We start from the raw sequence: 22,733 nt of genomic DNA, 5'->3' as shown, positions 1-22,733 counted from the left end.
AACAGCACAGCCCCCTTAATTAGCAGCCCATTGGTATAAGCCTATGTGTAAGCAGCACTGTACTGTGTGTGTGTGTGTGTGTGAGCATACTGCCAGCCTCCAACGTGACCTTAGCTCTCTCCAGTCAGTCAGCTAATAAGTCAGTCAGTGAAATTAGCATCCTGTCTATCCAGATGGACAGATTTAATGGGTCTTAGTGATGGAGAGGGCTAAACAGGTAAATGGGGCTATCTCTAAGCAGCCTACAAAGCTAGGCAAGGTTCCCAAAGAAAGACAACGCACAATTGACTCTGTGTTTGTGTGTGTGTCCGCTGCAAGCGCTCAAAATGCAACAAAAGCTCTTTAAAAAAAAAATAAAAAAGATACACAATAAACAAAACCTGCACATTTCCCACTCTATATCCCATTCCACTCAGCTAGATTAACACCACAGCATTCCACCTCCACATTTTTCCCAATTCCCTCTCCTGTAATGGAAAACATTATTGTCCTCAAGGCCAGCATCAGGTGTGTGTACATGAGGAGGAGTGGGGGTGGGGAGGTGGGGGTGGGCAGCTTCCACTTCTCCACCTCAACTCATACCCGATGGCTTTCTAAATAAAAAAAAATAAAAAAATGCTCTCAGGGACTTTGCTGCATTCCACTTCAGGAGCACAAACACACAGACCAAAAAGCCACTCTGGAGGGACGGGCGGGGGGCACGCAGAAAAAGCCCCTAAAAAACAGAGAGAGAGAGAAGAAGAAGAGGGAGAGGGAAAAAGGAAAGCAGGAAGGCAAGCAGACAGAGCAGAAAAACCAAAGTGACTCCACTCCCGGTAATGAGTGGATCATTTAAAAAGCCCTCCTGAAATTGCCTTGAGGAGGAGAAGAGAGAGGAAAAGGCTTGAAAGGTTTTGAGAGATTTTTTTGCAATGGACAGAGAGGTGAAGGGGGGTTAAAAAATAGAGAGAATGGGGGACGTGTAAACATCTTAATGTGGGCTCTTAGACGCAGGCGTACACACACACACACACACACACGCATGACTATCTCTCTTTCATACACATACACTCAGATAAATATACACAGGAACATATGACTCGCTTTGGCTTATGTTAGTGTGTGTGTTAGTGTGTGTGTGTGTGTGTGTGTGTGTAGGTCATTTAGTCAGGGGTTTAGTCATCCACCTGAGCCCACCTAGCACACACCATCTCTATCTAAACCTCATCGCTCAACCCTGTTAGAGAGATAAGACTGTGAGAGAGGGGGTGTGTGTGTGTGCTATTACAGAGGACAAAAAAAACATGTTGGTCACAGTGAGGGCAGAAACTGTATAGATATGTGTGTGTGTGTGTGTGTGTGTGTGTGTGTGTGTGTGTGTGTATCTGCTGTTGGTGGTGGTGTGCCATGTTGCAGTGACAACCAGCCCGAGGCCCATGGGATGCCAGCTAACTGGCTGCAGAGTATCAACAAAGCACAACACAACATGGCTGGACTGCAGCTGAGCCCATAGTGAGTGTGTGTGTGTCTACATGAGTCGGGGGGAGGTAGATTTGTGTATTTGTCTACCTCTGTGTCTCTGAATGCCAGGCTGATTGTGTGTGCGAGTGTGTAGCTATGTATTTGAGTATTAATGTGGCTATGTGTGTGTGTGTGTGTTTCTACCAGTAGATGTGAGTAGACTCACTGTATTATGGCGTGGATATTGTGTTTTTGAGGGTGGTGTGTGTGTGTGTGTGTGTGTGTTGGGGGGGAGGGGGTGACCATGTTGGCTGCCAGCTGCCGTGTTGGCCTTTCAAAAGATGAGAGTGAATAAAAGTCAAAAGAAAAACAGACCATACCATCCTTTCCACACACTTCCCCTCTATGCAGATGCTATGTTCCCTAAATTCTACACACACACACACACACACAAACGTATACATGCGCATATGAACTCACTGCACACACACACACACACACCCCATATCACCACATAAACACACACATTCGTTCCAGTTGCTCTTGCTTCATCACCGACCCTCATTCCCTCTTTCTCTCTCTCTTTCTCCCAATATCCCCTTTTCTCCCCCACCCGCTCCTTCCTTCCCTCGCCTTTCTCCCTCTCTCCTCTTTTCCCTCCCTCTCCATCTTGACACAGTGCACTGAGCCTAATCGTGGATAATTGGGTGGGAGGGGCAGTGGGCCGGCCCTGCCTTTGTGTGCAAAGGGCAAGTGGTCAAGTTAATGGGGCCCTTGTGTCGAGCTGGGAGCACTCTTTCCCTCTCTCTCTCTCTGTCTGCCTTTCTCCTTTCTCTCTCTCTCCCTCTCTCGCCCTGCTCGATGGCTCACTCGGCCAGTCAATCTCACTGCCTCTCAATCTCTCAGTCTGCTTCTCTATCTCTTTCTCTGCTGAACCTTTTCCCCGCTGTTTCGATCTAGTTTTGCCTCATTTCCAGCTGTCTCACTCCGCCTTTCTTTCCAGCCACTCAGTGTGTCTCGTTCTCGTTCTTTCTCTCTGTTGCTCAACCGCTCCTCTGTCTTGTTGTCTTTCTCCGTCTTTATCTCTCGCTTTGCCTCAGTCTTTCCTGTTTTCTACCTCTTCTCTCTCTCTCTCTCCAGCAGAGTGTTAGGGAGGAGAGAACAGGCCTCCTTAAAATATCAAAAGACAGATCAGGGGGCCTCGCTGGTCCCTCCCTTTCTACTAACTCTCCCTCCCTCCTTCTGACTGATAAACAGAAGAGTGAGCCTGCAGGATTAGCTGCTGTGTACTGCCTTCCCTCCCTCCCTCCCTCCCTCCCTCCCTCCATCCCCTCTCTCTTTTCTTCCTGTGGAGGAGTAGACTGTTGACTGGGCCTGATATGTGTGTGTGTGTGTGTGTGTGTGTGTGTGTGTTACCTTGTCTGGCACCGGCTTAGCCTGCAGGAGGCCATTGTGTTTGAAACACAGGCCACAGCTGATCTGGGCCTGAAGGAAACTTTATTACATTCATGAGCATTTAACACAGGATCTTTGGACTTGAGTAATGGAACACAGGCTTTTTTCATGTGGTTTTGTTAACCACATGCCCATAATATGCATTTCTAAAGAAAAAATATATTGATCATTAAAAAATATCTACAGACGCATAACTCTATAGAGTACAGTATGTTTTGTATAACAGAGTAAAGGTGTATTCAAATTTTGATTAACTTGCAAAAAGTAAAAAAATCCCACATACTCCGAAATTACTTGAAGATAATTTATTTATTAACATTCATTCACAAAAATCACCCATCATTTGACTGGAAAATACAACATTCAACTCATTGATTACAGTGAACTGGAAGGTATTTGGTATAGTGACTAGGGAAACTCACCATATGAAAGTGATCAATGGTCCGAAGAATTTTGATTGATTATCAAGACAATAACCTAGGTGAGGCATCCCGCAATATAGTGACCCAAATATGTCTGAACAGAGCAGAGCCACTCCTGTACAAAGTTTGGCCATTGTAGCTCCACTGTCTTTTCTAAGTTGCATGCGACTACATGCCAACTGTTGGGCATCCCACTATTGTTGATGTTAAGGAAGGCATAATTACATATTTGTAGTCAACACTTCTTGTTCCCAGAAAGGAGGCAGCAACATGGCGACCATGGTGCACCCATGGGCTAAAACTCTGTCAGTGATTCCTGGACAGTTTGGTGATGTCACAGTGAGGAGTGGTAGTGTCATAGCACGCAGTAGTAACATCGCAATAAGCAGAAACGACATTGCTGTACGTAAACATGACATCACAGTAAACCGTGGGTACGCCAGGGTGCATTGAGATGGTGCCACTGCTTGGAGCGGTGATGTCATAAGAAGCAGTGACGCAGTGGGGACCTCACAGTAAGCAGTGGTGATGCCAGAGTGCATTTAGATGACATCACTGTAAGCGGTGGTGATGTCACAGTAGACAGTGATGAAATCACGGGACATATTGTGCATTCATATGCTATCAAATATATCGGAAAAACAAATGTCCTACTTCCTACTAAATTTCGCATGAATGCAATCCAAAGTCAGATGATTAAGTAGTTATGATGCAATGGTGACCTTTAACCTTCTCAACAAGGCGAAAAAATAAAGTTTTGGGTCAAACACATATCTATGCACCTTTATTGCAAGTTTGCAGTTAGCCAGACTAACCTAATGTTTGTTTGAATGAGGTTCGTCAAATTAGCTTGTTAAGCTGCAGGACGTCCATGTTTGTTTATTATATGTCTTCCAGGTTTGATTTTCCGACAAAATAGCACATGAATGCAACGCTGTTTAGCAGCCGACTTGGAAGTCCCGGATGTCGGACTTTCCCACCAGCACATGAACGCACAGTTTGTCACAGTTGGGGATGAGTTGATGGCTGTGGATTCAGCTTGGTATATTAGTCCACAAGTGTCACAGGTATACAGCAAAGTGACAGTTCCACAAGGCATTGGGATTAAAGATTAAAAAAAAGGTATAAAATATTATACTATATATTAAACTTTTGTAATGTGTAATGTAAGTTTTTGTAAAGCTTCTGCAAAGCATTGACACTATTGATAAAGCTGGCTTAATTTATTTTTTCTGTGTAGTTCTACACACTGTAGATCCCCATCATTTCATTTCTGTTCTGATTTTTTAACAGGTTTTTCTCTGCAGAGGAATGTGAGAGCCAGTCATCGCGAGATACTGCATAGGTTCTTGGCTGTTGTATAGCTGACAGCAGTAGATCACAGTGAAATATGGAAACACCATACAAGTCTGACAGGTACAACTTTGGGCTTGAGTGACCTACAAACTGACCATTGGTGTTTTTTAATACCACAGGAAACAGGAAACTGCTGGATACTGTAAATGGAACCACACCTGAGCAAAATAGTTGATTTTGCTGATTATTAAAAAAAAAAAAATCAAGAAATGAACAGAAAAATGGAGGAGCAATTGTTCTCACTGTGCAAGTTTTCACTTTTGAGGCTGCTTTTTGTTTCTTGGAGTGTTTCTTGGAGTGTCAAGAACTATGGATGTACATAGTTGATATATTTGAGACCCTATTCAGAGAGACTTTATAGCTCTGCATAGAAAAAACAGTACATCCTGCTCTGTTCCCGTGCACATCGCACATTTTTATCTATTGCACAGTATTGGGGTCACTTTTCATCATATACTTAAGTAATATGCTGTCATTACAACTTGTGTGCATGTATTCTCTCTCTCTTTCTCTCTCTCTCTCTGTCTTTCTCTCTCACACACACATACGCACACATCCTAATATGTGAACGTACTGTACTAAGAAAAGCACAAAAGAAGTTCTTAATACTGACCTCTGACTGGGATGAATGAATGGCATTAGAGGTAATAAATGAGTGAAAAGAAGGAACAAAAGAGAAACAAAGGAAAACTCAGAACGAACCTGTAAGCTGTTCCACGTTCTGTCATAGTTAATGAATTACAATTGGCCAAGGTGGGGCCAACAACACAGTGGCACTGGGTTAATACTGACTGGTAAAGAGGGCTGACTGAACCAACTAACTGACACCTAGTACTGTCTCACTGACTAACTATCTAACTGACTGACTGACTGACTGACTGACTGACTGACTGATTAACTTACTGACTGACTGACTGACTGACTGACTGACTGACTGATTAACTTACTGACTGACTGACTGACTGACTGACCAATTAACTTACTGACTGACCGACTGGTTGGCTGGATGATTGGCTTACTAGCAAGCTAAGTAATTGAATGGCTGAGTACTGATTGACTGATTGACTGGCTGGGTAGCTGATTGACTGACTGACTTGTTGACTGCTGGAATGACTGTCTGGTTGTGTGGCTCACTGGTTGGATAGCTGACTAACTAAAGGGATGAAGGACTGACTGACTAGATAACTATCTGGTGGTCTGGCTCTCTGACAAGCTACCAGAATGACTGGCCAACTGATTAAAGGGCTGACTGACTGACTGACTGACTACCTGACTAACTGACAGTGTTGTAGTGTTGCACCCTTCATGACAGATTGACAGTAGGCTGTCTAGTATGGGGCAGAAGGTTAAAACATACCAGGCTTTTCTTTGTCCTCAGCTACAGTAGAACCTGGTTTATCCCCACAGCTTAGGAATTGAGGTTGTTCCTTCCTAAAAAAGCATGCAAGCTCAAAAATTCCCAAAAGCTCTGCACCTGATGAGGAAATTCTAGCAACTATAGTCAATCAATAAAATATATTTGTGTATCACCAATTGATTTGCCCTCTGTGCCAATTCAACTGAAAACCTGTCGCTGGGATAAACAAGACTCTACTGTATTCTAATACTGCAACACCGCTCTTCATCACTTGTGGATCAACTTGTTGATATGACTCCATTGCATGATTCCACCTTAAATGTCTGAGAGCATATGGAGGAGTATTGTGAAGAGCTGAGGGCGCGCTTGTTTTGGTTTACTGAGCGAGGCTGGCAGGCTGAGGTCCATTGGTCAGGGTGAGGAGGAGCGGGTAGTGGATATTCTCATCGTACGCCTCCTTCCCCTCGCTCTGCATCTGAAATGCGCACGAGATGAAAGGCATTAACAAACAGAATAAAAATAGTACAGTGGACCCACTTTTGTTTTGAAAGCCTTGTCAAGAAAATCATACCTCCAACATAGCAAACTAGATAAAGCAGGTAACATTTAATTATGTATCCAGTGTCATACTTGCCAAGGAGTAATTTTGTCTGAGTAATTATTGATACTGAGAGATGGGGGAAATAAACGGAATGTTGGTGGTGACAGCAGATCTCAGAAATTTGGTTTGAATTCAACATGAAGTAAAAGTCAGTAGTGGGGCAACAATTTGTGCCCTTACCACAAAGTACTTGTGGAAAAAAATCAATTAACATACACATATCAAATTCTAAATTATATTTATGTAAGAAAATAAACGTTTCACTAGATCAGTATGCTACATGGCACCACTGTAATGTGTACGCACGCATAGATAAGCGCTCTCTCTCTCTCTCTCTCTCACACACACACACACACACAGCACCATGGGGTGCCCATGTGGTGCCCGCTCAGTGCCCTCTTAAGCAGACTTGGCAGTGTGGGCATGTGCTGGCTAATCAGCTCGCTCAGTGTCTGGCCAAATGATCAGGGACTTATGAAAGTGAGTTTAGTAGGTCTGTCCATGTGAGAAAGTGTGTGATTGTATGTGTGTGTGTGTGTGTGTGTGTGTGTGTGTGTGTGTGTGTGTGTGTGTGTGATGAGACTAGGAGGAGCGCTGTGTGAAAAATGTTTCTTCACACCGGGCAGAAATGCAGACTGATACTGCAGATTCCTAGTCGTACTGCTGACCTACCTACAACATCACGGTAAAATACAAACACACTTTAACACCCTCTCACTCTCGGCCCGTCTCTTCCCCCACCTTCCCTCCATCTCTCCCTCCGTCTGCACACCCAACCTGTCTCATCACTGCTTTTCCCATGCCGTACCTCCTACTCTTCTTCCCCTCCTTCCTCTCTCCTCCGCTCTGCCTCTTTCCAATTTCTCTCCTCCTTTTTTTCCCCTGCATATGACAGGACTGATTGCGTCGGCCTCTCCCCTCTCCTCCTCTTCCGCCTCTTCTCTTTCCCTCAGTCCCTCCCTAGCCTCCCCATTGCCCTTCATGTGCGTTATCTCTCTCGCCACCCCTCCAGGCGCCGGCCGGTGGTTGAACCTGTGACCCCCAGAGAGAGAGAGAGAGAGAGAGAGAGAGAGAGAGACAGAGAGAGAGAGAGAGAGAGCGGTCCAGGGGGTAGTTGGGCATGGAGGGGCAGCTGCCTGCCCCCTGTGCTAAGCCTGCATCGGGGACCAAGGCCAGCATTCACATTCAAATTCTACCAGGCAGAGGGAGCGACGGAGCAATGGATGGAGGGATGGAGGGATAGAGCGAGGGAGGGGGAGGCCATAACGTGGCGAGGGCTGAGAGCTCGCGGAGGTGAAAAGTTTAACAAGCAAAGCTGTTCCTCCTGATCGCAGGCTGCCTAATCAGCTTCATGGGTGCTGGCTAAATCGGCTCTCGCCTTTTTTTTTTTTTTTTTTTTTAATCGCACCGCTGCCAAGATGCAAGTCATTTATTTCATTGCCACTTTCGCCCTGGTTTCTCTCTCCCTCTCTCTCTCTCTCTCTCTCTATTCCTCTCCGTCATTCTTTTTCTCCATCGTTTATTCCTGCCCTCCTTGCGCAGGTTGCAGAGAAAGTGAATGGGAGAGAGAGAGAGAGAGAGAGAGAGAGAGAGAGAGAGAGGAGGGTGGGGGTGGGGGTGGGGGGTGGGGGCTCAGAGAGGAGGGAGGGATGGATGAACCGGATGTCTGGGGTCTCTCTCCGCAGGATTAGGAAACAGAGAACGAGGGATTGGGTGGATGGAGAGACGAGTAGAGGAAGGGATAGAAGGACAGGCTTGAATAAATAGAGAAGTGGGTCGTGATGTAGGGAATGGAAAGATAGAGGGGAGGAGAGGGGAGGAGAGGGAGGGAGAGTGGAGAAGGGTGAAGAAAGATATGCTGGAGGAAGGGGAAGGAGGGAGGGGTAGCTAGGCAGCTGAGAGGGAGAGAGAGGAGAGAAAGAGAGAGAGAGAGAAAGAGAGAGAGAGAGGAGGGAGAGTGTGTGAGTGCATGGACACAGTGGGGTTACTATTTATGCATGTGTGAGAGAGGGGGATGTACACACGTGCACACATTTCTCTCGTGTGTGTGTGTGTGTGTGTGTGTGTGTGTGCGTTTGAGAGAAATTAAAATTCATGACTCTCTCTTCACAACCATTTGAGTAACAAGATTAAGACGGCGGGTTAGAAAATAGCGCTGGCATTATCAGGCTGCTTGCAGTCCCTCCAGCTGCTTGCCTCTCTATTCCACAACAGTGGGGATAAGAGGATAACGCACTAGCCCTGTCTGCCCGTCCCAGCACACACACTGCACGCACACACACACACACACACACACACACACACCACCACTGCTCATCTTGCCTGCCTGCCGCCGTCGGTCCCTTGAGTGAGTGTGTGTGTGTGTGTGAGAGAGAGAGAGAGAGAGAGAGAGAGAGAGAGACCGGGAGAGTGTGTATGTTTGGAAAACTGCAGAGTGCAGAGCTGGGGGTCTTAGAGACGGTTTGTAAAGAATTGCTAAAAACACTCCCTGCTCTTTCTCTTTCACACACACATACAGACACACACACACACACACACACAGCAAACATTAACACCCATATCTCACATCCTTCTGAGCTGCACTATGCAGCGGCCTACAGCTCAACTAGAAACGCTCCCTCCTCTCTCTCCAAGTGTCTGAGATATTACATCTTTCTACATCGGAGTGCATTATTTTATTCCTTGTCCAGTGGCTTCAGTGGAAAAAGTACAGTTGACTATAATATCTACCCACCTGTAACAAGAATTTGATTTAAAAAAAATTGTTATAAAGAAAAAAATGATATGCAGACTTTACGATAAATGGGAGAATTTTATTCACATATTTTTTCAAACTTGATTTTTTTTTAAAAATACTTGATAGAATGAAGCTGCATCCCTCCACTTAGTTGAAGAGTCAGTTATTTTAGTGTGCTACTTAAGATGATGAAATAGGTTATGGAAGTAAATTAACTTTGGTAAAACATTGAGAGGACTTGCTTACAAAATAGTAACATTTTGTGAGTGGTATTCTCTGTTGTCCAGGCAACAGTTTTTCCCCTCAAAATGGATACATAGCCTTTTGGAACAAACCCTTTGATTGTTTTAAAGCCACAGTGAAAAGAAATCCATAGTGTGTGTTCCTCTGTAGGTTTTGATATGCATTTAGTGTTGTGCTCTGGTCCATCCATTGAAAGTAAATATAGCTGAAGAAAGCTAATCTGTAGTGCAAATTAGTAGCAGCTGCTCATTTGGACGTGTGTGTGTGTGTGTGTGTGTATGTGTGTGTGTGTGTGTGTGTGTGTCTGCATGGTGGTGGTGTATGTTTCGCTGTGATATCATCGTATGGTGTGTGTGTTTGTGTGTTATGTCTAGCCAATATGCTGTCTGTGTGATGTCTGGTCTGTGTGGGATTGTGATATAGCCTGTGTCTTAGCCATGTGCGCAGTGTGTGTGTGTGTGTGTGTGTTTCTAGCCCGCTTGCAGAATGGTCAGTCAGGCACACACACACACACACACACACACACTCACGGTGGGAGGGGGGCAGAGTGTTCATCAGAAGATAAGCAGAGGAGACTTAATCACCTTCAGATGTGAGGAGGCCACTTCAGCCTGCCCTCATATCCACACACAGCACCTGACCCTATTATGTGTGTGTGTGTGTGTGTGTGACAGTGTGTGTGTGTGTTGCACGGGTGCACGGGTGTATTTCAAGAGTGAGCCAAATGGTCTGACAGTGCTCTTGCATGCCAGAGAGACACACAGGAATGATTTCAGGGTGATTTCTGTCACACATCAATTTGCGTCTGAATTTCACTGTTCAGGCCGTCGACACACTGCTGTTGAGCAACTCTCATTGCTACAACAGGACTGAGTGGCAATTTCCTTCCTTCCTTCCTTCTTTCTTTCTTTCCTTGCCTCCTTCCTTGATTCCTTGTTTTTTTTCTGACTCATGTCCTTTTTTCTGAATCTTGTGTCCTTTTTCCAAATGTCATCAACTTTCTCTCAACCGGCTCCTGCTAAACCTAAATGTAGTTTGAAAGGGTCTTGAGTGAGTTAGAAAGAGAATGCGCGAGTGACTGAGGGAGCATGCTAAATTTAGTAAAAGACAAACAGCGGTCAGAGAGAGTGAGAGAGAGAGAGAGAGAGAGAGAGAGAGAGAGAGAGAGACAGGTTCCTTGCTGAGGTTCAGGCCATTTTAACATGTCAGGCACTTAAATGGCCAGTGTGTCCAATTGTCCCCCCTGTGTATATCAATGTGTGCACACCAATTTTGCCCACTCCTTGCTGTCCTGCACTCCTGTAGGTGTGTGTGTGTCTGTGTGTGTGTGTGTGTGTGTGTGTGTGTGTGTGTGTGTGTGTGTGTGCGCGCGTGTGTGACGTAACGGAGTTAACAGCTGGACATCACTTCTTTTAACACTGCCTACTTATGTGCTTTCTTTTGCTCTCATTTTCACTCTCTCGCTCTTTCTCCTTCACTTTCATTGTAATTGTGCCAAGGCGGTTATGGCAGCTTTCTTTTGCTCCACTGTATGAGAAAGTGTCTCTAAACAACATACACACACACCACACACACCACCCAACTGCCTTGTTATTGCTGATAAATGAACACTGAAGTTTGCCCGACATGTCCCTTAATACTTATGAGAAAAGTTAGGAGATATCTAGTTGAGCCAAACTTTATAGACTAACCTTTGAAAAAATATGACACGTAAAATGATTGCTGCTTCCAAAGTAAAACACATTACAGAATATTATTAAGGTTGTTATCACATCCACCTACCTTTCAGTCTACAATCCATCCCAATTCAATCACTGATGCTTACTTTTAAAGGCACAACATCACATTTCGAATTTTCATCTGTCATCTGTCATCAATAGATCCTTGTGAAAGTTTGTGAACTGGCGCTTTTGGTTAACTGAAAAAGTGCATATTAGCACTATCAGCATTATTCCCTGAAACTAATGGGAGCTCTTGAGCTAGCTTGTATTTACTCTAAAGTCATGGCATGAAAGTAAACCACATTATAGATAATAACTTACAGTACTGGCAATCTAAACAGTTTTACTTACAAAATAACACCAATTTTGACATTTACTTTCAACTGGATACACAGTATTTTGTAATGAAACCCATACTGATAAGTGTGTGTCTCATTCTTAGACTTGGTTCTTACCTTTGAGTGCACGTCCCAGACCTGAGTATCGTACTGCTGGTGCTGACAGACGGAGAGGCCGGCCTGCTGGGCGAGCTGGCAGAACAAGCCCAGAGTGTCGCCTCGCTGCGGGGCGAACACCAGCGCCATGCCCTGGGTGGGAAGAGGTGTGGGGGGGGGGGGGTGAGTCATGGGTGTGACGACTTTTAGGGGGTTAGGTAATGAATGTAGTTAATGGAAAGTCCTCACAAGTACGGTAGGGGGTACTATAATACAAGTGTGTGTGTGTGTGTGTTTGAAGAGTGTAATTTCCACACAGACCTAATTTCTTCCAGCCAGACTTATCTATTGTCCAGTTTTATGCTTACACGCACACACACACACACACACACACACACGCTGAGACATATAGAGCAAGTGGCCAGCTGTATGTTTCTCTTCCCTTTGATTTCTACCAGGTATTATACTAGGTAATAAACAAAAAGATTAAAGATGAATTCAATCAACACTGGAAACACATACACACTTCCCCCTATGTTCTGTCTTTCTGTGTGTGTGTGTGTGTGTGTGTGTGTCTATGTCGCTGTGTATTTATGCGTTTGTGTGTGTGTGTGTGTGTGTCTATGTCGCTGTGTATTTATGCGTTTGTGTGTGTGTATATCTGACATGTATATGTGGTTGTCTGTGTGTGTGTGTGTGTGTGTGTGTGTGTGTGTGTGTGTGTGCATCACAGGCGGGCCGCCCATACTAAGAGGATTACCAACAGGTTCAAAGTTTCTTTGAAATCCTTCGGCTTTCAGTTTTATTTCATATTTTGATCATGTTATTATTGTTTTAATTAAATGGATTCAAGAGGGATGCACACATACACACACACACGCACACACACACACACACACACACACACACACACCATGAGCTAAATGAACAAAAAAGGCAGCAAAAACAGCAGGATCATCCCCTTTGGACAGCTGTTTTTTCATCTGTATCTCCAGTTGCGGTGCAAGCCCCTCTCTCTAAAACAACAGCAAAACACACAAATAAAGACAGAATTCCTCCCAGCACTAATCAGCTGATTAAGGGGATCCGGCCCACCGGATGGACCACCTTTGTCAGAAACAACAAATTAGTGCCATTAGGTGGGAGAATTAATTGCTTTGTTAATTGTTTAATCAGCTTAGCAAATTATTAAATATTTGGCAAAGCTTGTTGTGGCAGTGACAGTGTGATGGCCGACACTCAAATCATATTAGCCCCTGAATTATCTCTGCTGGATTAAAGAGAGAGAGAGAGAGAGAGAGAGAGAGAGACAGGAAGAGAGACTTAGCACCCAGATGTACAACAATGGCCAGATGTCATGTCTGTCATTCAACTAGCGACTGCATTCAACCGCAGCCGAGGCAACTTATTGTAGGCGTGAGGGAAGTGCGCGCGTCACTTTGTAAATGTCAGCCAAAGTTGGAGATGTGCGTCACTGCTGGCGACAACCTGAACGTACTATTAGTAACACAATCCATTAGTTTGCTCCACCACCGCAACGAGGAAATGACGGTTTCTCAGTTACCTCGGTTGCCGCTCACAACCAAGGGAACGTGAGAAACGGGGACTTGAGTCTAGTGGTTTCTAGTGATGAGGTGTGCCTACAAGAATATTTGAAACCAGATCCATGTTGGCATGCTAGAAGGAGAGAGAGAGGCCATTTCCCCATCTCTCCTCTCTGTATCATCCCTCCATCTTTCTCTCTCTCTCTCTCTGTCCTCCATGCATGGCCTCTCCCCATTTCCCTCCTCTCTTCTCTTCTCTCCTTCCGTCTCTATCTCCTCACTGTCCATCCTGCCCATCCGTCCCCTCCTCTCTCCCCCACCTCCCCTCTCCTTCCCGTCCTCCCACCTTCCCCTTCCTCCTCCATCTCCTCTCGCCCTTCCCTCCCTTCCTCGGCCCTCTCCTCTCTCTTCTTCTCCCTATCTCCCTCCCTCCAGCGCCCTTTTCACTCCTCTTTTTCATATAAAGACATTTCCCCTAACAGTCTGGCCTCTGTACTTAAAACGCTCCCCCCCTTCCCTCAGATAAACAGAAATCTCAACCCTATCTCTTCCAGCCTTTTGCTTTTTTCCCCCCCCATTTGCTTTGGCTGTCGCAGCGTGGGGTCTTATCGCGGGGCCAAAAGGGAGAAGTTGCCTCGGCTTTATGATTAAGGGAAGACAGGAGAGAGGGAGAGAGAGATCAGAGCAATGCATTCAAGTTGCTCATAATAAGCATTAAAGCATTACATGATATTAATCCTGTCAGACCATTAATGTGTATAGGGTTTTGGGCAAGGCCTAATTATGATAGAGAAGAGTGGGGGGGGGATTTAGAGGAGGGGGGTGGGGATAAGCAGAGATGCATACAGTAGAGGCAAACGCACACACACACACACACACACACACACATACACACACACTTACGTTGGGTCGCAGTAATCTCCTTACAGCATCAACCAAGCTGGCTCTGTACTGGTCGAGAAACAAACTGAGAGAGAGAGAGAGAGAGCGAGAGAGAGAGAGAGGGAGGGAGAGAGAGAGAGAGTCAGGTTAGAATGCATTCCTATGATAGCAGCTCTAGATAAAGCAGCAGGCTATTTATTTTCTTTTGTTTACAAATAAATCCACCAACAGGAAAGGGGGAAAAAACAATTTGCATGAGTAAGATGCTCTCCCGTTTTTTTTTTTTATGTCTGAGTTTCTATGTGAATTCACCTGGGCCCGTTTTCAAGGCGCTGAGAGGAATGCAGAACATCAAAGAGTCCAAAATGTGCACAGATACCATCACCCATGGTACACACATACGTGCATACACACACACACACACACACACACCTATACTTAGACACTTCAAAGTGACACAAAGGCACCGTCAGTGTTTGGAATTAATACCTGGTGCGTATGCATTGAAGTTGACGTGTGGACACAGCAAGAACAAAAATGAGGAAAAAAATAAATCAAAACAAGACTTAATGTTAAAAAATCGAATTAACGGCTTCCATTCTAATCCTTAATACCTATGTTCTTAATAGCACCTATATTGTTTGTGAGTCTGTGTGTGTGTGTGTGAGAGAGAGAGAGAGGGAGAGAGAGAGTGTGCGTGTGAATGCGGGTATTTGTGTATGTATACATGTTTTTCTATATGTGCACACACGTGATATAATGATTAGCACCAATGATTAGTGTGTTTTATTGTATATGAGATCTCATCATGCTATCATACCGCTATGATGATGAGTACATAAGTCTGAACTTAGCAATTAACATTATCAGATAATCATGGAGCTCTTGGGTGTGTGTGTTTGTGTGTGTGCACTTACAGTATGTGTGTGTCTGTGTATGTCTATATGGACATAGGTTTGTGTGCACTTGTGTGTGTACATGTGGGACTGACTGTGTGTGAGTGTATGTTTGTGTGCATGTTTTACTGTAATCAGACCAAATACTAGGTTGAGTCTTTATCATAACAATATAGAACATACAGTGTTTGTCTGACAGTATGAGTCAGAGACAGAGGGTGAACAGGGAATAAGAATTTTCCACTCCTTTTTTTAAAGCTACAATATGCAACTTTTTGACATTAGAATAACCGTCAATAAATAAGATATATCATACCTCGTCACTCTGGGTGTGTGTGTGACCCTGTGTGTACTAGTAAATACCTTGCTTGCCTGAAATTGGCTTTTCAGTGGTGTTCGGGACGTTTTGGGTCATACAGAATTTGTTGTGGGCGCAGCCAGTGGTGAGGTTGGTTGTGGCTATCAGCCAGAAAGCAGTAAGAAACGGAAAAATCAAAGCTAAACATGCGACAGACAAAACACGGGTGAACGTCGGCATTGTTTTTATTAACTGCAGATTCCCTGCGTTCGTTGTCTCCTTCTTCAGCGCCTGTTGTGGCTTTACGGATGATGGTTACCTCTGCCTCAGGCTAGATGCTGTTTCAAGGTAGACAGCAACTTGACCAACTGTGGGGGGGCGGGACTAACATTAGAGTTCCTGTCTCAAAACAAAACGTTTCATATTGTAGCTTTAAACAGGCAAGTTGACCAAGAACAAATTCTTAATTACAGCCAGGGGGAGAAGCTCCAGGGATCATTCACAACTGCTGGCTACAACCAGAGTCTTGCACTGTTGGCCACTGAGCAGCTCCACCTTAAACGGCACTTCAATGGTGGGGATTCGAACTAGGAAACGTCCAGTTACAAGCCCAACTCTAACCTTCAGAGTACAGGCATGCCAGCTTATCACCAAGGATGGTTGGAACTGATTGTGAAAAGAATATATTGCTGCACATAATTGCAAATTCAGTGTTTTTACCACAGCACAATCACTACAGCATGGTCATCAAGAGGAAAACTCAGGTCAGTCAGGGGTGAGACACTTCATTCTTCTATACTGAGCTGTACTACAGCACTTGAGAAAACCATTTTCTACAAATCATGTCTGTTCTTTATTGGACAGTATACAATAAATACAATTGCGTCCTTCACCTCTGTTGCACCGTGGGGTCGTACAGAATCAGTACACCTGTTCTTTTTCTTCAATTGAGAGTTCAAATGGGAATTTTTGTGTTGAGTCATTTCATGACCCCTGGGCCCGCAACTTGTTAAAACCCTATTGTATGATTTAAAAAAAGAAATAGTCAAGCGTCAGTGAGGGAAAACAAGGATTAATTTCTTCATTTCTAAAAAAATTTTTTACTTGAAATTGTACAGAAATTATGACATATTTACCTGACTGCAGCAATATGCTTGCTTTCTCACTAGAATAGGATATGCAACACACACACACACACACACACACACACACACACACAAACACACACACAAACACGCATCCATGCAAGCCCAAAACCCAAATCAACTCCAATCATTCTAAACAAAGTAACACCTGTCTCTATATCCACAATGACAAATTTCAATCCATTATTCGTGTCAATAGTGTGTGAGTGTATGTGTGTGTATGTGTGTGTGTGAGAGAGTGCATGTGTGTGTGTACCTATTATCACAGATGAGAGTGGAGTAATTTGACTAAAATGCAACAATACAGTACAGATTTGACATAATCCCACACATCCGTCCAACTGGCCAGTGGAGCGGCAATCTGGACACAACTTTCCAATCACAGCCTCTGACCTTCCACATGCAAATCTCCTCGTCCCGGGGGGGAACGAGAGGAGAGGTAACACAGTATATAATATTTGACTCGCTACCTGTCCCTCTACCTCTGTCTACCTGCATATTCCTGCTTTTTGTCTGTTTATTTACCTGTTGAATATTAACTTCTTCTGTCTGTAGAACATATGGAAAAAAATACATGAAAAAACACTAAAAATAAATATATGAGGTCTAACTACCAGCCTACCAGCTCTTACTCAACTCAGGATGTATGTATGCATGTGTAAAGTTTATTATTCTTCCAAGGTTACACATACGTAGGTGTAAAGTTTATTTGACATGAAAGGTGAGGGGTTTGTGTTTGGTTTATTTTTCTACAGATATCAGTTTACTGGAAAAGTGAATGGTAAGGAAAACAAGGAAGTGAGCTAGTTGGGCGGAGGTGACAATTGGACTAAACACACACACACACACACACACACACTGCGGGCAAGGGAAGGACAGAGTGTCACTGAGAGGGCAGATGGGACAGTTAAAACTATAGACAATAGCAAGACAATCTTAAACTGCAGAGTCTTAATCTTGCTTTATGTCTCATTATCTCGTTATTAATGACAATTTTTCCTCTAGAGCTGTCTACAACTACAGCTACAACATTGTGACCTACCAAATAAAACCACGTATGACACATGTAATAAGCGTTTAGGGTAAAATACCCACAGGTGAGACAGCAGTTGGTGAACTCACCTGTGAGTCAATCGGCATCGCTATAATCATGTTATGAGATATTTGCTATTTTTCCTTTGTCTCTGTTTTTCAAAGTGAATATTTTGTAACAAATGCTGTCTAAATAGTACAAGGTACTCCCAGTAAAGAAGAGGGCGGCATTTTTAAAGCTTTCTGAAACATCTAGCGGAAGGTTATGACTTTCTGCTATCTCTGAACATGACACAATGTATGACAACACAGAATTATATTTTTTGAGATTTTGGCACTCAGTGGAAAGCATCCCTGTCAATCACACTGCTTGGTCGGGTCTCACTGTTCTATAATAAAATGATAACATATACGAACCCTCAAATTGAGCGGTATTCCCCTTTAAGGTAACCCCTGATGCCTCCGCCCCGACCCGCTGCCCCCAGACGGTCAGAGGCCTATTGTCTCGTGTTGACCCCTCCCACCCGGCACGGCCCGGCTCACTCCCCTCGCTACACACACTCAGGCTGATTGGAGGTCAGAGTGCATGGCCTTGGCGTGTGTGTGAGAGGGCTGCTGCTATATTTGTCTGCTCACACACGTACATGAGCGTACAGGATGTCGTCAGAGTTGTGAAGGGTGAGACCGTGGAAACACATGACATCATCATGATGATCATGTAGTTCCATAAGGGGGAACTTAAGGGTTCAGGATGGGGGGGTTTATATGCATTACTAAGATATTATGGATTTGTATTACATAATGTATATTAGGTATTTGTTACATGTTTATGACTTTATAAGTTAGTTTCATTGCTTTACATTTTTTTCTGTCATCACTTCTCTGTCATTCTCCACTCTGAAATGTCCAACATGAGCCTGACAAAAACATGTTGTCCCCCAAGAGTGATGAAGTGCTATTTTTTGACCAGTCAGTGAAATCTATTTCTATGTGGGAGACAAGAATCTTAATTTCTGCAAAAATCGAATGATCTATGTACGTACATATACATAGCCTGGTTCCAGACTCCTGAATCGCGCCCCGCCCACTCTTCAGATTTGTCATGATGCTGGCTCAAATAAGGATGGAGATGTACTTGTTCAAATTGGCAGTTAATTGCTACCGTATAAGCACACCCCATCAGTAAATCAGTGTAATTTTCTAAAAGCAGAATCTCAATGGCAAGTTGTATCATCCACCTCACTTTTCTCAAAATCAGACCAGTAGTTTCCCAGATATCATATGTGAAACGTGTGATTCACGGGAACTTCAGGGTGTGTTGATGGCACTGTGTATGTAATATTAGCCACACTCCAGTTGCCAGCTCTCAGGTGGATTACACCCTATTCTCAGTGCCAAGATATGAACCAAGAAACTTTCAGTCGTTAGTCAGATTAATTTTGACACACGATACACTTTGTGGCTTTGATTGCCTAATGCCCTTTTCATTAAGCCCCCTGTTTTCTGGTTATTTTGCTGCCTTGTCTTGTCTTGTCCTATTGTGTTTTGCTCACTGTTGAGTAGTTTTTGTAGTTTTTTTCTGCTCTCCTGTATGTCACTTGACACATCACTGACCCTCAATGGTGAATGTTTGTTTGCTTCTCTTTTTATTTCCCTCTCCTTCCCCCTCTCTAAAAGTCAATTTCCTGTTGCCTGGTTGTCCATGGAAATCAGAATTTGTTCTTAAGTGGTGGTCTGGGTAAATGAAGAGTAAACAAATTAATAAAATAAGGTTGACATTACTGCAAGAATCTCCAATTCCTTTTTTTGGAGTCTCATTCCATCCAGGAAATTCACTGTTGCTACATGAACTCCCATCTAGGAAAACAAGACTAGGCCACTTAAGACCGGAATAGCTACACAACCTTGTGAGCACACACACACACACATTAAGAAATAAGCCCATGCTCACAGTCCACACACACACACGCACACACACACACACACACATGCACACACACACACAGACTAAATATAGTGTCTAGTGGAGTGCATTGCAGTGAGTGTGTCAACCTAGACCCTCTTAAAAAGTTTACACTGGGTTCACTCTTTCATCCTATTAAGGAGGATGCAAGGGTGGCTTATGTGTATGTGTGTGTGTGTGTGTGTGTGTGTGTGTGTGTGTGTGTGTGTGTGTGAGGAGTAGGAAGGGATATATTTGTGTTATACGAAATGCATTCTGAGAATGTGACTAACTGTGAAAAGTTTCTTGGCAAAGAGACTAAGCCCGCCACTAAGAATCTGTGTGTGTGTGTGTGTGTGTGTGTGTGAGGGAGGGTTAGAGAGAGAGCAATACAGAAAAATGCAGAGACAAAGTTGTCAACAGTTTTCTGTGTGTGTGTGTGTGTGTGTGTGTGTGTGTTCTTCATCTAATCTAACCTAGTATAACTCCTCATCTGTGCAGTGAAAACGAAAAGGTGCACACACACACACACACACACACACACTTATGCATGTCGAAATGGAAGACATTTACTAAATAACTTGTCCAAAATCATATGATGTTGCTTAGCTGCTTGCTGTAATGACATGATGATTAGAGATATGTAGCCATCTCTGACACACACACACACACACACACACAAACACACACACACACACACACGTACACGCACACTTACTTTCTAGGACCGTGTGTGGTCATTGTGGTTTTACTTCATTGTGTGTGTATGTGTGGTACTATCAGTCGGAAAACTAACCACGCAAACTGTGCACAAAACCAACACACACACTTAGGGTTATACTATATATATACACAAATGCACATCATAGGCGCACTCAGTGTCCAACATGCAAAAAACGCATTTGCATTCATGCCAATGCATACACACTGAGCAAGCACGCATGCACATACACACACACACAGCTACGTTAGCGCAAACACACGCTCCTCAGCCAACACAGGCCATCTTTCATTTCAGAGTGGACATAAGCAAATCCATGCGGAATTCATTTCTTTAGGCTCTGAAGAGGTGTGTGTGTAAAAAAGTGCATGTGTGAAACCACAGAAGACACACATATAGTACAAAAATACAAACATACACAACACACGCGCACACACACACACACACACAGACAGGGCTTTATCTCAGTGCCCACACATGGACAGCTTATGGAGAAAGCAGACGTGCCAATGGCCCAGCCAAGGATTCTCTGCCACCCACATGCCCACTGCAGGAATCCCTACTCGCTCTCTCTCTGTCTCGCTCTCTCATACACACACACACACACACACACACACACACAGACGCAAGCCACACACATGAACACAGTTATTCATTGATGTGTGCATGCACCGGCAGCCAGGCCGGTTGCAGTATGTCTCTACTTCTGTCTGTCTGTCTGGCTTTCTGTCTCTCTGTCCATCATCCGGACATATTGGATTGTGCCGTTAATCCAGTGGTTGGAAAAAAACAGAGTTTGAATGTAAGCTTCTCCCTTCCCTCTCCTTTCGTTCCCCCCTTCATTTCATCCTTTCTTCTGCTCATGTCACCTCTCCAGTCCTCTCCTGTTTCCTGCTTCTATCTTCTTTCTATCTTCCTCCACTCCTTCTCTCTACACTCCACTCCTCTCTTCTCCTCCCCTCTCCCATTCTTACATCTCCTCTCCTTTCCTCCTCCTCCTCTCTTCCCTTCGCGGTCACTCCTCTCTACTGTACTCCCATCCTCTCCTCTCCTCTCCTCTCCTCTCCACTCCTCTCCTCTCCATACCCCTTCCTGTTTCCTCCCTCTCTCTGCTCTCCTCTCCTCTCCTCTCCCCTCCTCTCCTCTCCATACCCCTTCCTGTTTCCTCCCTCTCTCGCTGCTCCTTTCCCATCCTCTTCTCTCGTCTCCTCTCCACCCTGTCCTGTTTCCTCCCTCTCCCCTCCTCTCCTCTCCTCTCCCCTCCTCTCCTCTCCCTGTTTCCTCCCTCTCTCTGCTCTCCTCTCCCCTCCTCTCCTCTCCTCTCCTCCCTCCCTCTCTCCTCTCCTCCCCTCCCCTCTCCTCTCCTCTCCTCTCCTCTCCTCTCCTCTCCCCTCCTCTCCTCTCCCTGTTTCCTCCCTCTCCCCTCCTCTCCTCTCCTCTCCCCTCCTCTCCTCTCCTCTCCCTGTTTCCTCCCTCTCTCTGCTCTCCTCTCCTCTCCTCTCCTCCCTCCCTCTCTCTCCTCTCCTCTCCTCTCCCCTCCTCTCCTCTCCTCTCAGCGGTAGCTCCATTGCCATCGGTAGGGGCTATAATTAATCGGAGTGGAAGCCGCGTTGTTGACCTTTTCGCAGGTGATCATCACAATGACGCGCCCGTTAATCGGTCAGCCATCACTCTCCAACCACCACCGTCGCAATTATCACACAATCACTCACTCACACTCACACACACACACACACACACACACGGAGAAGATGATCCAGAGATGGAACCACACAGAAAGCCATCTTGAGGCACACACACACAGGAACACACACAGAAACACACACAGACGCACATTATGGCTAAAGCATGCATCTGTGCTGAGAGAAATGGTAAATCTGAAGAACCTGCGATATCTAAATTACACACACAATTTACTCTGCTCCCTCTCTCTATCTACTTCTATCTATCATACACACACATGCTTATACAGTAGTCCACTGTAAAATATCCTCTATTAGCCGTCTGCTCTCTTTTTCTCTCTGGGCGCTGTACCTGACTATTACCTGTAATGACCGTGACATTAAAATAATGCTAACGCCGTTTGCTAATGCTGCACTTAGCACACACGCACGCGCACACACAGACACACACACACACACACACACACAAGCTGATTCTGTTCACAACGTTAGTAGACTGGGAAGTTGTCAAGCACTTACATTACAGCCAACAGTTTTCTCAGAGTGTGTGTGTGTGTGTGTGTGTGTGTGTGTGTGTGTCAAGGTTCTACAATCCATCCCTTTGTAGTGCATACTCCTTAAAATCCTACTACTGAGAAAATAAAAAAAAATTAGCATGTTGTGATTCAAAGCAGGGAACTTTCAATTGCTTTCACAGATTATGGTCTTACAGTTTTTCCTGTCTTCATAATTTTTCCAAAAACCATAGACCGTGTGTGTGTGTGTGTGTGTGTGTGTGTGCACAAGTGAGCGTGCACGTACGTAGTTTCCACACCAAAACAAAAC

General features: G+C 44.6%; 1 protein-coding gene across 1 annotated transcript in view; it reads right to left on the bottom strand.

The window, feature by feature from the left end:
- Positions 1-6,346: 6,346 nt before the first annotated feature.
- Positions 6,347-22,733, bottom strand: part of camkmt (calmodulin-lysine N-methyltransferase) — a 106,304-nt gene continuing 89,917 nt past the window's right edge. The window contains exons 9-11 of the mRNA XM_071905085.2: positions 14,214-14,277; positions 11,788-11,919; positions 6,347-6,505 (exon numbers count right to left, since the gene is read on the bottom strand). Coding sequence (XP_071761186.1) covers positions 6,407-6,505; positions 11,788-11,919; positions 14,214-14,277 — 295 coding nt within the window. The 3' untranslated portion in view covers positions 6,347-6,406. The remainder of the gene's footprint in view (positions 6,506-11,787; positions 11,920-14,213; positions 14,278-22,733) is intronic.

This window comes from Centroberyx gerrardi, chromosome 15, assembly GCF_048128805.1.
Source record: "Centroberyx gerrardi isolate f3 chromosome 15, fCenGer3.hap1.cur.20231027, whole genome shotgun sequence".
Lineage (NCBI taxonomy): Eukaryota > Metazoa > Chordata > Actinopteri > Beryciformes > Berycidae > Centroberyx > Centroberyx gerrardi.
This window is presented reverse-complemented; position numbering and strand designations above follow the sequence as displayed.